Here is a 14842-nt window from a genome sequence, read left to right as displayed (position 1 = left end):
TGATAACTGAAGCACAGAAGGTCAAGGAAGGTTATTCATCATATCAAAGCAAAGACATCAGATCCAAGACTTGAAAGGTATGATACTACTGCTAGTGAGAACTCAGTGCTGGTGAAAAGGGTTGCTGAGGAAAGCCATATTATTATTATGGTCCTAGTAAACAGATCATATGAAGAAAGGCTGAAGGGAGGTGGCTATATGGTTAAAATTAAATTTAGTTCAAGATATATTGGCGGGATACAGACGGGCAAAAAGGGGTGTATTCATGACGTCATGAAGGTAGAGCCTTCAGACGGGCCTTACCTGAATGCCGCCATGAACACGCCCCCCGCACGCCCCAAGCGGGAAGAAGCGGCATTAAAAAGGTGCTGCTTTTCTCCGCTTCTTTTCCGTTTGATGCGCAGCTGCGCAGCTCCGTCTGTAAGCTGCTGCACCGGTACGCCAGAATTGCTACGCCGCTAATTTAAGTTGCCCATTTAAAAGCTCCGTGTCTGCTGCGTCGCATAATGAGTCGGGGTCCTGGAACATGCGCAGTTTGCAGTCAGGCTTTAATTGCAGCGTCAGCTGCCATGCAGGTGTGGAAGCTGCAGCACAGCTGCAGCGCATTTTAAGACTCGTAACCCTAACCCTAACCCTAACCCTAGAGCAACATGTACGCATGCGCTGCTTGGAAAGTTTGGACTTTAAAGTGAACCCCTACACACATTCCTGTGCCATTTTCACCTAACAATAAAAACGCTAAAACTGTAAATATTTACATATATACAAGGGAGGTGATGGGGGATGGCAGGGGGACAGCGGTGGCAGCGGTGACAGCGGTGGCTGTGCATTGCAGATTCAGCAGGAGCGCGGGGACCAAAGGAGAGGAGGCATCTATGATGCTGGTGACACTGGCAAAGTGCAAGCGGACAAGGATGCCAACACCAGCTGATCACCAGCTGGCAGGAGACCACCATTGTTCTTGGGCAGAGCGGGGGAAAAAGTTTTAAAGGGGCTTGGGCACTTTAAATGTGCCCATAGGCTTTCTGCCGCCGCTGCTTAGTGCTGCAGCTGCGCAGCTGCGCACCCGCCAGCCGGCAAAAGAAAAAAAAAGCCCCGTTTTTGGCCACCCGTGAGGAAGCTGCCTCTCTCTTTGCAGCGTCCTCCGAGGCGGCGGTTTGGAAACTCCGGGTCTGAAACGGCCCCAGGTGAGGCGTCTTCACTGCCCCCCATGTGGAAGCTCCATCTCCTGAGCCACGCCCCCGGGGCGGGCGGTCTGGAGGCTCCGTATTCAGCAGAATACACCTCCAAGACGTCTTCCCCTGCCTGTCTGTATCCCGCCATTGTCAGTTCACAAAGAATCTTGGTACCTTCATTCACCCAAAGATGATAAGAACTTCCTGAGTAAAAGAGTAAGAGTAAGAGAAAAATGAAAGAAAAAGACATATCTAGAGAAACTGAGAAATTTCTTTTGGCAAGGGGTTCGGTCAGCCACATTAATGGAATTTTCAACTATTTGGAGACAAAAGGTTGAACTAGATATTTCACGTTGAGTTTTCTAAACAGATGTCTTTATTGCCACGGATAGCCTTTTCTTACCTCTCCATCTCTTGTCTCCACTGTTTTGACCACAATGCTCCTCTTCAGGTGAGCCTCAGAAACAGACTTTGTGTCCAAGTTGGTTTCTGGTAGGAGCAGGGAAAAAGAATAGCCTGATTATTGCCATAGACTAGGAAATATGGAACTGTGACTTGAGGACCACTAGTTGATAAACAGCGATGAGACCACAAGAAAAAGTAACAGAGGGGACTCTGAATGCAAAGGAATACTGAGGCACCTTTAAGACTAGCTGAAAGATAGAAGTTAGTAGCATGAACTTTCATAGACTTGAGCCTACTTCCTCAGATGCATTTGATGGAGTGGAAACCCCAGTGACAGACCCAAATAGCAGTGTGTGTGAGAATGTCCACAGAAGTGCAAAATTTTGTGGGTGTGGAGATAAGGTGACAAGTTCATTTCTAACAATGGTGACAAAGCAACAATGTTACCTGAAGCCAAGGTTAGTAGATAACCTTGTCACCTCATTACTACACCCACAAAGTTTTGCATTCCTATGGTTGGTGATTTATTAAGCCTGAGTGAATACAAACAGTTTGCATCATAAATATTCAGAGTGTTGTCTCTACTGATAAAATACTTAAAAGTGGACCTAAGGGTTGAGAGAGACTGATAGCAGAGTATTCAAAAAAATTAAGATTATATGAAAAATATATAAATATATACATGTTATTAAAGCGCAGAAGCAACCATATAGGTATAACATATGATTAATTTAAAATATTATATTAAGCTTGTATGAAACATCTGCACTTATGATAGATAAATGTATTAGGATCATTAGCTTGACATAAACACGTCCCCTCTCCCCCCATGGAAGTAAAAAGTTTTTCTTTTTAGTGTTGATGCTTATGGTTGTATGTTTTAGTATTTAATGCTACAATGTTGTCTGTTAGTTTTGTGTATTTTTCTTGTAGAAAAATTTTCAATAAAAATTAAATTAAAAACAAAAAAACAAAAAATTAAGATTAAATTAAGTGGCGTTTTGGACTGGAAATAGATTTGGCATCTCCAAGATTCAAACAATTAAAAGATCTCTGTGGAAGTTATCTTTCTGAAAAGGGGAAATAAATATTGTCCCTGATGCTAGGCTTTAAACAGAAAGTGGATTTATATGACATCATAAACATGACTGCCAGAAAAAGGTCCAGAGCTAGCCTAGACAAAACTGTGCTTATTGAGATTCAAGCTTCAATATTTGAGTCATCTAACCAGATTTTAAAGTTAAATAATGTGTAACAGAAGATAGTAGGAACCCGCAGAAGAAACTATCTTTGTTAAGCTTAGAGATTACAGGACAAGGATCTTATTTTTAAAAGCTTGATGAAAAACAGTTCAAAGAAATCATGGCCACAGTTCAGAATCTCACCATTATACACAATTATCTCTGATAATTTGAAGGACATGAATATTTTATGGCAGGATTTGGAAAAGGCACAAGAAAAAAACCTATGATGATGGAGTAATTGATGATTAATCGTAGGATACACAGATAAATTTGAAAGCTGTTCTAGAAGAGCTGACTGATTTAAAACAGATATTTTCCAAAAACTTTGGAAGGTCTTATCACCTCTGAAAAATTTGACAACGAGATTGAAGCAATATGTAGGAAAAACTTTGCTTGTACACAGAGGAAAAAAACTTTCAAGGGATGTGATAATTCATTTCACACATAAAATCATCAGAGATGAAATACTGAGAGCATACTTTAAGAAAAGGCTTAAAATAAATGAGAATGAAATAGTTATATTTAAAGAAATTCATGCAAGAATGCTAAAAAAAACAAAACCCACAGATTAGTAATTTTTGGTGGAGGCACCCAGAAAACAAGATATACAGTAACATTTCACTAGATAGTCCAAGAGGAATTGTTAACCACTTATGCAGGTTAAAAATATGCTATAAACTATTTCGAGACAGTAAGAGATCTGTTCAAAATGCTGGATCAATAAAGAGGCTCAATAAAGAGACATTTAAATGGCTGAAAAGCTGATAAGGATAAATAATAATAACAAATAACAAGCTATTTTAATAAAACAACTAAAATGAGACTGAAAAGAATTTCATGGACTGTAAATGGACTGAATTCACCCAGAAAAAAAAAAGGGAGGGGGAATGGCACTTAAAAATAACACCCAAATATTAAATTATTTGTCTTCACGAGAGTTGTATAAGAAAAATAGGTTGTCAACTTTTGCAGTATAAGGTTTGGGCCCTGAGTCTGTGTCCACAATTAAAAGCAAAAGAAATGGAGTAGTCTTTTACATTTATCAAATATTACAACTGAAATTGATATTTGAAGATGAACAAGGAAGATGTATAACTCTGGAAATCTACTGGAATGACAAGATAATGCGTATTTATGGCCTCAATAATGAGAAATCATAGAAATCATAGAATCGTAGAGTTGGAAGAGACCACAAGGGCTATCCAGCCCAACCCCCTGCTATGCAGGAACTCTCAATCAAAGATGGCCATCCAACCTCTGCTTAAAGACCTCCAAGGAAGGAGACTCCATCACTCTCTGAGGGACTGTGTTCCACTGTCGAACAGCCCTTACTGTCAGGAAGTTCCTCCTAATGTTGAGGTGGAATCTCTTTTCCTGCAGTTTGCATCCATTGTTCCGGGTCCTAGTCTTTGGAGCAGCAGAAAACAAGCTAGCTCCCTCCTCAATATGACATCCCTTCAAATATTTAAACAGGGCTATCATATCACCCCTTAACCTTCTCTTCTCCAGGCTAAACATCCCCAGCTCCCTAAGTTGTTCGTCATAGGGCATGGTTTCCAGACCCTTCACCATTTTAGTCACCCTCCTTTGGACATGCTCCAGTTTCTCAACATTCTTTTTGAATTGTGGCGCCCAGAACTGGACGCAATATTCCAGGTGGGGCCTGACCAAAGCAGAATAGAGTGACACTATTACTTCCCTTGATCTAAACACTATACTTCTATTGATGCAGCCTAAAATTGCATTGGCCTTTTTAGCTTCTGCATTGCACAGCTGACTCATGTTCAACTTTTTATGAAAATTTGTTAAGTAATTAATATCACAAAAAGCTATGGCACAAAAAGCTCAAAGAAATAGGAATACCACTACATCTGATTATCCTGATGCATAACCTACACTCAAGTCTAGAGACTACCATCAGAACTAAGTATGAAGAAACAAGATGGTTCCCAATCAGCAAAGGAGTCTGGCAAGGCTGCATATTATCACCCTAGCTATTCAACCTGTATGCAAAAAACATTATAAGCAGAGCAAGCCTAGAAGCAAAGATGAGAGGAGTGAAAATCTGAGAAAGGAACACTAACAACCTAAGCTATGAAGATGACACAATACTACTTGCAGAAATCACCAAAGAACTGGAGCATATACTGAAGAGGATCAAGGAGGAAAATGCCAAGATATGCTTGATATTGAAATTAAGAAAACAAAACAAAACAGAAGTATAATGACCACAGAAGATCTACAAGAATTCATCCTAGATAACAAGAAAATTGAAATAGTCAAGGAGTTCCCATACCTTGGATCAAACACTGAGCAGAACAGAGACTGCAATCAAGAAATTAGAAGAAGACTAAGCTATGAAAGAACTGGACTAGATCCTAAACTGTAAATATAACAACAACAACAACAACAACAATTTCCTACCCACCTCTCCCAATCGATTGAGGCAGGGAACAATAACTATTAACAAACAACATTATCAGTTAAAACACATTGGTTAAAACACACATCAATTTAAAAGGACAAATAAGATGCGTACATATTAAAACAATCCACATCTAAAATTTGTCATTTAAAATTCACAATTTAAAAATCATTTGGATAAGCTTGCAGGAATAGACTAGTCTTCAATGCTCTTTTAAATTCAGATAGAGTATGCAGCTGTTGAGTCTCTTCCGGCAGATCATTCCACAGTCTAGGGGCGGCTGAAGAAAATGTCCCCTGGCTGACGTTTGCCAACTTAGTCCTGACTGACTGGAGAAAATTTTCACCAGAGGATCTGAATGTACGGGGCAGATTATATGGGAGGAGGTGATCCTGAAAGTAACCTGGACCCAAACCATGTAGGGCTTTAAAAGTAATAACCAACACTTTGTATCTTGCCCAGAAACTAACTGGCAGCCAGTGGAGTGATTTTAATATCGGTGTAATGTGATCACTCTTGGATGTTCCAGTAATCAATTTGGCTGCTGAGTTTTGAACTAACTGAACTTGGTATAGAGGTAGCCCAATGTACAACGCATTGCAAAAGTCCAGCCTTGAGGTTATCAACACTGTTGTGCACTATCATCTTTAAGGACACCAGGTAGGGCACATTTGGCGTAACAGCCAAAGTTGACAGTAAGCACTCTTGAACACACACACACACACACACACACACACACACACACACACACGAACATTAAAGTGAGGATCCTTCAAGGCATCATACTTCTCCTCATCATGTACAGATGTCAGATGTGGAAAATGAAGAAAGCTGACAGAAAGAAAATCAACTCATTTGAGATGTGGTGCTGAGGAGACCATACATGGCTAAGAAGACAAACAAATCGGTTCTAGAACAGATCAAGCCTGAACTCTTCCTGGAAGCCAGGATGACTAAACTGAGGCTGTTGTACTTTGGCCACATTATGGTAAGAGATGACTCATTAGGAAAGATGATAATGCTAGGAAAATTAGAGAACAATATAAAGAGAGGGAGATCACATGCCAGATGGTTGGACTCAAGCAGAGGTCACAGGCCTGAGCCTGCAGGACCTGAGCAGAGCAGTGGAGGTCAGGGAGTCTTGGAGATGCCTCATCCATGTTTATACGGTTTACTCTTATGGAATGCATAGATATTGTATATTGGTGGTATATATAATTTTATATTGCATTTTTTGTGTGTCACTTTGACATCTTTAGATTTTATGTATTTTTCCTATTGGATATTTTTTATACAATTTGAAATCTTTGCTAAATTTTATAAATATGAATAAATGAAATATTCAAAATTAGCCCCAACTGTGACATGAAAGAAAGTCACCAGGCTCTCAGCCCTCTATCTGCAGCACAAAGCCAATCATTTTATTAGGATTTTATAAGGATTTCTGAGAAAGAATAAAGAATCAGCACTTTAAATATTCTTGAAGTGCTTTAAAAATGATCTGAACCAGATCAATTCCACAGCTGAGATCCACCCCAGCCAAAATATTCAACTTCAGAACTTGGGGTAGAGGGATGTGAGCTTGTAAACACCCAGTAGTTAGACATTATTTTACCTGATTTGTCATTGGGAGTTTTCCCATCTGCTTATGCTCACCTCTACAGGTTTCTTGACATTGTCTGGCTTTTATTGTACTTTTATAACAAGATGTCAAACTGAATGATCTTTTATTTTTCTGCTCTTTATTTGGGCGAGGGTCTTGGTTTGACTGTGGTGATATCACGTGAAGGACTAAAAGGGCAGAGCAGAAATCAGCAGGACTACTTGAAGAAGAGAAGATGGGAAAGCATGGTGACAGGAACAGTCAGGCCACCCTTGGGGAAGGCAGTCACTCAGTACTAGCCTGGCCACCTCCAATGTGATTAATTGGCTACTTCAATTAAGCAAGGCTCCTTCTTTGCTGTCATTTCGGTGGCAGGTGAAAGACCATTCTACTCCAGCAAGCTTTAGGGAACTGAATGTTAACAAGAGAAGGGCTTTTTAATAATGCTGTAGTGCTTTTTAATCTTTATTTTAAAGTAATATTTTAAATGGCCTAAATTCTTTTGTTGGTTTAATACTGTTTTAGTATCATCAACCATATGTTTTCAACCATATGTATTGTTATCGTCATTTTCTATCTTTTGTAAGCTGCTTTGAGTTCCAGTGTGGGAAAAAGATGATATATAAATAAAGAGATGGATGGACAGATGGAACCTTGTCCTAACTGGGGTTACAGTTGTGTGCAGAATTCTAACCTGGTTTACATTGGAACTGTTGAGAAGCAGCCTGGGTGGAAGTGTGGCTAATTGAGACTCATCAGTTCCAAGTTGGTACTCCAAGCTTACTGGACATTGAGATCTACAGTGAGTATGTCTTCAACGTTGATCCAAGCAAATGGTCTGGGAGCATCTGAGAAAGCATTATTGTTGAAAGTAAGCAAGTGTGGATGGGAGCAGCCCCTTAAAATAGGAGACTAATGCCTGGGAGCGCTATAAACACAGAAACCCTAACCCTATAAACTCTAACCCTTTAAACACAGAATCTAGGGAGAGAACACACCTAAGGTGTGGGCCCCATCACTGGCCTGAGGTAGAAGGGCAGCAGAGTGGCCACTCTTCTTTTCTCAACCTCAGGGAAGATCATTTTTTCTCTTCTAATCCCAAGTCCATTTTTAATGACACATTTAAAGTATTTTATACCACTGTGGCGTAGTGGTTTGAGCATTAGAAGATGATTCTGGACATCAGGGTTTGAATCCCAGTTCGGCCATGTAAACTCACTGGGTGACCTTGGGCAAATCACACTCTCTCAGCCTCAGAAGATGGCAAAGGCAATCCCTCTCTGAAGAAACTGGGCAAGAAAAACCCATGATAGGTTGCTACACGTCAAAAACAACTTGAAGGCAAACAACAACAAATACCCTTCTCAGAGTCTTGTGGACTGAACAAGGTGGGTGAACAAATATATAAAATACCTGGTTGTTGTGCCCCCCACTTCTCTTCTGATATACTAAAATGTATAGTCTGGAACTTCCACAGCGGCACAATCCTCTTGCTACCAATGTCTCCTCCAAAGGAAAAAGAATGCAAGACCAACTTTCAACCTACTCAGGGGATGGAGAAGCAAAGCATCTAATCCTTTACAAATAATGCTGTCCCAAGTATGGGTGACCACGTGGTGTTTGACTCAGTGGATCCCTCACCTCGGATTTGAAGGTTGGAGAAGGACTGCACTGGGATGGTGATCCTGCAGAGAAACAAGAAAGGGTAGAGGAAGAGCGTGATTTGGGAATAAGATCACAATAGTCCACCACTCAGTGCCTGATTAATTCATTCTAGGCTTTGTTCTGGACAAACTGTAACATCAAAGAACCTGAGCTGAGAAGCAACATTCTCACAGACTAGGTGCTCAAAGTGATGTTATATGGAAAAAACAACCATTTTTCAAAGCTAAGGACACCAGTCATAAGCTTTATGGCAAATGCCTGACTGTACTCATAATATTATTGGATTCAGAACCTACCAAGGAAATGGCAAATGTGTGGCCCTGGAAAATTAGGTTCAAAGCTGATAGTACTTGACAGATTTTCAAATATTCAGCCTGACTGGCAACAGGTTAATTTAGGTTGCATCTACACTACAGAATTAATTCAGTCTGAAATCACTTTAACAGCCATGGCTCAATGCTATGGAATTCTGGGATTTGTAGTTTTGCGAGATATTTAGCCTTCTCTGTCAGAGAGCTCTGTATCATAACAAACTACAAATCCAAGGATTCCATAAGAAGGAGCTATGATGGTTAAAGTGGAGCCAAACTGCATTAATACTGCAGTGTGGCAGCACTCTCAGTGATTCATTTTTCACATTCTTCACAACACTCCATGATCCACCTTCTCAGCTTTTTCTGAAAAAAGCCCCAAAGTGGAATGAATTGGAAGAATGCTGAGGTGAAAAAGTGAAAAGTGCTCTCTCACCTGTAGTGTGAAATAGTACAGTCTATGCTCCCACCTCAGAACACTCTCAGCTCATTGTGCTGCATAGAAAGAGTAGGAACTCCTTCACACCATACTATGATCTTACTGTAGTACTATGATTCCACAATAATTGCCAAAGTTCCATTCTGTGGATTTCTAGTATTTGCAGTTTAGGGAGGGGTATTCTCAGTCAGGAAGCTCTAGCCATTTCAGTAATCTAGCATCTCAAGAAACTATAAATCCCAGGATTGCACATGAAGTATCCATGGCAGCAAAAATAGAATCACAATACTATAACTCTGTGATTTGAAGGGACCTCAGTGATGAAAGGTGTTACACTATACTGTAGATATATGATATGAAAAGTAGCTTTGTAGGTCTCACCTGCTTTCTTCTCCCTCCAAAAGTTTGCGGTAAGTTGCAATCTCAATGTCTAATGCCAATTTGACATTGAGGAGGTCCTGGTATTCCTGGAGGTGACGGGCCATTTCTTCCTTGAGACTCCGGGTATCTTCCTCCAGTCGAATAACTGTGTCCTGATAGCTGGCAGTATCAAGGGCATAGCGGTCTTCCACCTCCCTCAGCTGCCTCTCTAGAGATTCATTCTGTAATGAGAATAATGGAAGAGTTTCTGATGAGTGCAACAAGGCAGTGACCTGTTACTAACCTGCACAGGGGAAAGGACACTCTCTGCCTGCGGTTAACTTGGGTAGATTACTAGTGCCACCAGCAAAGTCAATGGCAACAATGCTGGTCACAGTTTAGAGACTGAGAATGATATACATTTTGGGACAATACATGTTGCTTAATTATGACTTATTTAATATCCTATCTTTCTGCTAAAGCACTCAAGGCAGTTTATAGTTTAAGAGAATGATTTACAATCTAAGAGTCATGGTCCAAAGTGAAAAATGAACAGAGAACAGTTACATAATGGTTACTGCAGGAGATAATTGTGGAAAGGGAAAAACCAATGGCTGTGGACCCTCATTTCCTCATCTCACCTTCTGTTGCAGCCAGGTGGAACAGTCATTAATGAAAGAAACCTTCAGGAAGGGTCCAAATAACAGTTGGATTCAATCAATCTAGTGGAGGGGCTTTACTATCTCATCTCATCATCTGATGTAGCCACCTGGGATCCTACTGATCCCCCCTCCACTTTATTGGAGTTACTCTCTGGCTCTGCCCACAATAATTGCATGCAACCAGGCCCATCCAAACCTTTCCCAGCATCATCTCCACCTACCGATCCTCTCAAGGACTCCAAATCGCAGGTGAGGGCCTGCAGTTGTCGGCGGTACTCATTGGCCTCTTGCTTGGCTAGGCGCAGAGCCTCAATGTTCCGTGCAGCTGCATCAGTCAGGTCTGCAAACTATCAGGAAAAAGTTAAGCAAGTTAAGGTTGCAACTATCATTTATTTTTAAAGAGAAAGAGAGAGCTGGGTTAATCCATGGATGGTGGCATTATTTTGCCACTTCCAAATCCTCCATTTCAGTTCATAAGGTATGACAACCAGCAATGTTCACTTTTCCACCCATGGCATCAGCAAACTCTTACTCAGAATTGAAAGTATCCTATAGGAAAGGTATCTGCTGTTACTGAGTTTGGAGCTGCCATTGCTGGTAACATAAGACAGTTCCTATTCTTATTTCTAATGCTGATGTAGCAGCCAATGGTGTTTGTCCAAAATGTCATTAATTTCTATGTCTATGCATTTGCTTTGTTTATTGCTATAAGGATTGATATGATCAGAAGTTTGAAAAATTACATCGTGAGATTACAACTTCCAGAATTACCTAGCCACCATGGCCACTGTTCCAAGCTCTGGCAATAACTGGAAGGGAGAAGCTGAGACTTTAATTGCTAATTGTACAGTCTAGCCTGGATTCTCAGCATCAGAATAAATACCACATACCTAGTGACGTGGATGTGTGATGGGGTACTCCATCCAGTTCTCCTCATAAACAAAGTCATATCCATTTAGCAAATAAAAAGACTGGAGCATCCTAACAGCATGACTTTCCAGGACTGAACTGAAAGCTGTCAATGTCCATTTGAAAGCTCACATATTCAGTTTGAAGTATCATTTTACCCACTGAATTCTCTTTCTTTCTGATGGTGTACCTCTGTTTCTGTCAATCCACATTCAGCTTAAACCCAGAAATACCAATCAGAACTGCTTTAGGGCTGGGATTTTTGCCACATTCTTTATGATGGGACTTTCTCTCTACCAGCCTATCCTCCACCATGACTGGGTACTATGTACCTTAGACCTGTACCATTCCTCAGCCTCATGCATGTTGTTTGAAGCCATGGACTCATATTGGATGCGGATCTCACGCAGGGCCGATGTCAAGTCTGGCTTGGACATGTCCATCTCAATATGGACCTGCTGCTGCTGCAGTTGCTCTTGCAGCTCCCGCAGCTCCTGAGAGGGGGACAGAAGAGACATGAAGGCAGAAACTCCACAATGGACCTCTTTGACTTCAGAGACTGTATCCTCAATAGAGTTAGCTCAAGCAAACAGAAGTAGGTGTAGTAATAAAATTATCCCACTGTGCTGCAATGCTTCAATTTGTAGGAGAGGTGATGGTGGTAGTGGCATGACTGAACCACCACCCCTACCTCCAAAACAAATCTTGCATGTAGAAAATATAGCAGGCTAAATTACATTTTGCAGTATCGAGCAGTTCAGTCCAAAACCAGTTTTTCAGCTTCATCAGCTACTTGCATGGAACCAGTCTCTGGGGACACATCTACAGGGGAGAAATAATGCAGTTTGACATCACTTTAACTGCCGTGGCTCCATCTTACAGAATCCTGGAATTTGCAGTTTTGTGAGGCACCAGCATGGCAGAGAAGGCTAAAGACCTTGTAAAGCTACAAATCCCAGACTTCTATAGGATGGAGCTACAGCACTTAAAAGTGGTGTCAATTTGTATTATTTCTACAGTGTAGATGCACCCAGGATGAAAACTAAAAAAATAAATTAAAATGTCATGGTGAAATGTAAGGCATTTAGTGTTAATGCTTAAGTTTTTTTTTAAACTAATAAATAAGAACATTGGACCTTTGATCTCTTTCAAGCCCACTACATACAAGTAGGATGGGGCAAACCTCTGAAACACCACCACTATGCAGACTAACCAAAGGGAAAAACTCTATTGGCATTAATGTTTTTTTTTTAATATCCTTCTTAGGATTAGTTTTAAAAGCTGGAGGACTAAAGACTCATCCATATGGGGTAAATGTGCCAAAAGGTATGGTATTTGTATTTTTTAAAAAACGCACACATTCAAATAATGCTTCTCCAGTCCTGGTCTATTTTCTAGTAGTTGCTGGTCCCACCTGCAAAATTTTATTTCAATCTTCAAATGGGTTTCTTTTTAATTCTAAGACTTGTTGGCTTGGAGTATGTGTCTCTCTTCCTAATTTCATTCTTCAAACATTTATGTCAGAGTTATAGTCCAGCACTGCATTAGTGAAATAGCACTTTTGAACTATAAGTCTAAGAATTATTATTGTTAATTATTATTATTATCATTCAGAAGAGTCTGAAGCGAAATGTAAGTCATGCTGAACAGTACTCCAACCCTGGAGGTTTCATCCATCAGAGAATTGAGGGGAGGATAAAAATATAATAAAATAAAAAAACAGTATAATTAAGAGTTAGCTGGAAAATTAAACATCAGTTATGGTTAGTGAGCCAAATGAAAAACATTGGCTTTGCTAACAATTACAATATGGTTCCTATTGGCAGAAAACTGAATTCAGCCAAAGATTCATCACCTTCCTCATTGTACCGCAGTGGGAAGCCACTAGGGATGGAAAGATTATTCCAAAAAGGGATGAAAAACATGATTCTCAAACGTCAGGAATATTCACAGTTTAGGACTTCCTCTGAGCAAAATTTACACACACACACACACACACACACACCAGACATAAAGCAGCATTTTCTGTGCAAGAAACAGCATTCTCTGCACAGAAAATACTATTTCAGCACAGAAATTTTATTTTTGGTACTATTTGCTGCATGTAAATTTCGCACAAAATAAGTCCGAAACTGCAGTTGTCAAAGACTTTCTGGTGATAGGAAGAGTATTGCTAAAATTATTCTTGCTTTCTTCAAAAGCAGAACTGCCTAGGTGTTACTACCATAGCAACCACCCCACCCCATTTTCAGTCCCCAACCTCTGCAGGCTGCTCCTAACCACTTTAATACAATCAGAAATAACATTCTGGGTACTTCCAGTTTCTGTGTACCTCGTCATGGACCTTCTTTAAGAAGTTGATCTCCTCTTGCAGAGATTCGATTTTGCGTTCCAGGTCTATCCGGGCTAATGCAGCATCATCAACATCCTGTGGGGACAGAGAAACTGGGAAATGAGAAGGAAAACGAGTACTAGTCAACCTGGTTTGGACTCCAGAAAGTCGTAATCGAACTCAGGGAGGAAGACTGAATGGGAGTGCCATGTGCCAGTTTTAGATCCCGCTTCTCTGTTATGTGTGGACAGAATCTTCTTGGTTACTTACACTGGCATCACCTGTGCTTACATAAGTGTAAGTGCTTGTTGGACATTACACAAGGAGGTATCAATTACACCCTTGTGCAATGCCTTTTCCTGGGCTGAGCAACAGTAGCTGGCAGCTGCCTAAACCCACCTCTGCCAATCTCATCCAAAAAACCACAGGTTGCCTCTGTGTGTAGTGAGGGAGAGAAGCTCCTCTGTACTGTCACCAGACCTGCAGCTATTGCAGTTGCAGACCTCCAGCAAAAGTGCGCTGGCGGAATATTATGATCCACTAGTGTGAAACAGGATCTTGACCTGTGCCTGATTGTAGGTCCAGTGATAATCCCCCCGAAGAGCTGAGGCTCAAAGGACTGACTTATACAATACTTTGTTGGCTGAAAAACAAAAGTAGACATCGCTCAAGCCTTTCTGGAAGAAAGAGGCAGCAATACTTTGACCATTAGAACCCTAGATGCACAGCAGGCAGAAATTCAAATTTCCAAGTTTGGGGGACACAAGATATGCAAAAAGCTGTATTATCTAAACTTCTGCTTGCCACTATACTTTTTAAAGATATAGAGCTATTGGAAAGAAAGAAAGAAAGAAAGAAAGAAAGAAAGAAAGAAAGAAAAGTTTAGCAAAGCAAATAGGAATAAAACAATGAACTCAACTGCTTCTTTCTCACTAATTCTTCATTGGTCCTCTCTTTTAAAGCAGGTACAGTATTTCATTGTTTTCTGTTCACTTGCTATGGCTACAATATTTAAGAATGACCATTAATTAATAAGATTCTGTTCCCTCCAGGGAAGGCTTTAATTACTAGTTATGCCTTTGTAGCCAAAATAATTTCTCATTGTTTCTGCTTTAATTTTATGGTTCTATTATTTCAATCATAAAATTGCTGTCCTTATTAAAACATAGAAACAAAATGTTTTTCTGATTACAAAGTGGAAAGTGGTAATTAAAATTTTTCTCCTACTCCCATATTCACCTGGGAAATGAAATAAGGGCAACTCAGGAGTGCCATAGCATGAGAACAAGATTAAACTTATTAGAAAAAAGGG

General features: G+C 40.3%; 1 protein-coding gene across 1 annotated transcript in view; it reads right to left on the bottom strand.

Moving 5' to 3' along the window:
* GFAP (glial fibrillary acidic protein) overlaps positions 1-14842 on the bottom strand; it is a 28818-nt gene that overhangs the window by 6862 nt on the left and 7114 nt on the right. Inside the window, exons 3-8 of the mRNA XM_089532040.1 lie at positions 13531-13626; positions 11531-11692; positions 10511-10636; positions 9649-9869; positions 8494-8537; positions 1579-1664 (exon numbers count right to left, since the gene is read on the bottom strand). Of these exons, the coding sequence (XP_089388166.1) occupies positions 1579-1664; positions 8494-8537; positions 9649-9869; positions 10511-10636; positions 11531-11692; positions 13531-13626 (735 nt within the window). The remainder of the gene's footprint in view (positions 1-1578; positions 1665-8493; positions 8538-9648; positions 9870-10510; positions 10637-11530; positions 11693-13530; positions 13627-14842) is intronic.

This window comes from Sceloporus occidentalis, unplaced genomic scaffold (genome assembly GCF_023333645.1).
Source record: "Sceloporus occidentalis isolate IW3139 unplaced genomic scaffold, rSceOcc1.0.p SCAF_7, whole genome shotgun sequence".
Taxonomy (NCBI): domain Eukaryota; kingdom Metazoa; phylum Chordata; class Lepidosauria; order Squamata; family Phrynosomatidae; genus Sceloporus; species Sceloporus occidentalis.
The sequence above is the reverse complement of the archived record's forward strand: the minus strand, read 5'-3'. Positions and strand labels throughout refer to the sequence as shown.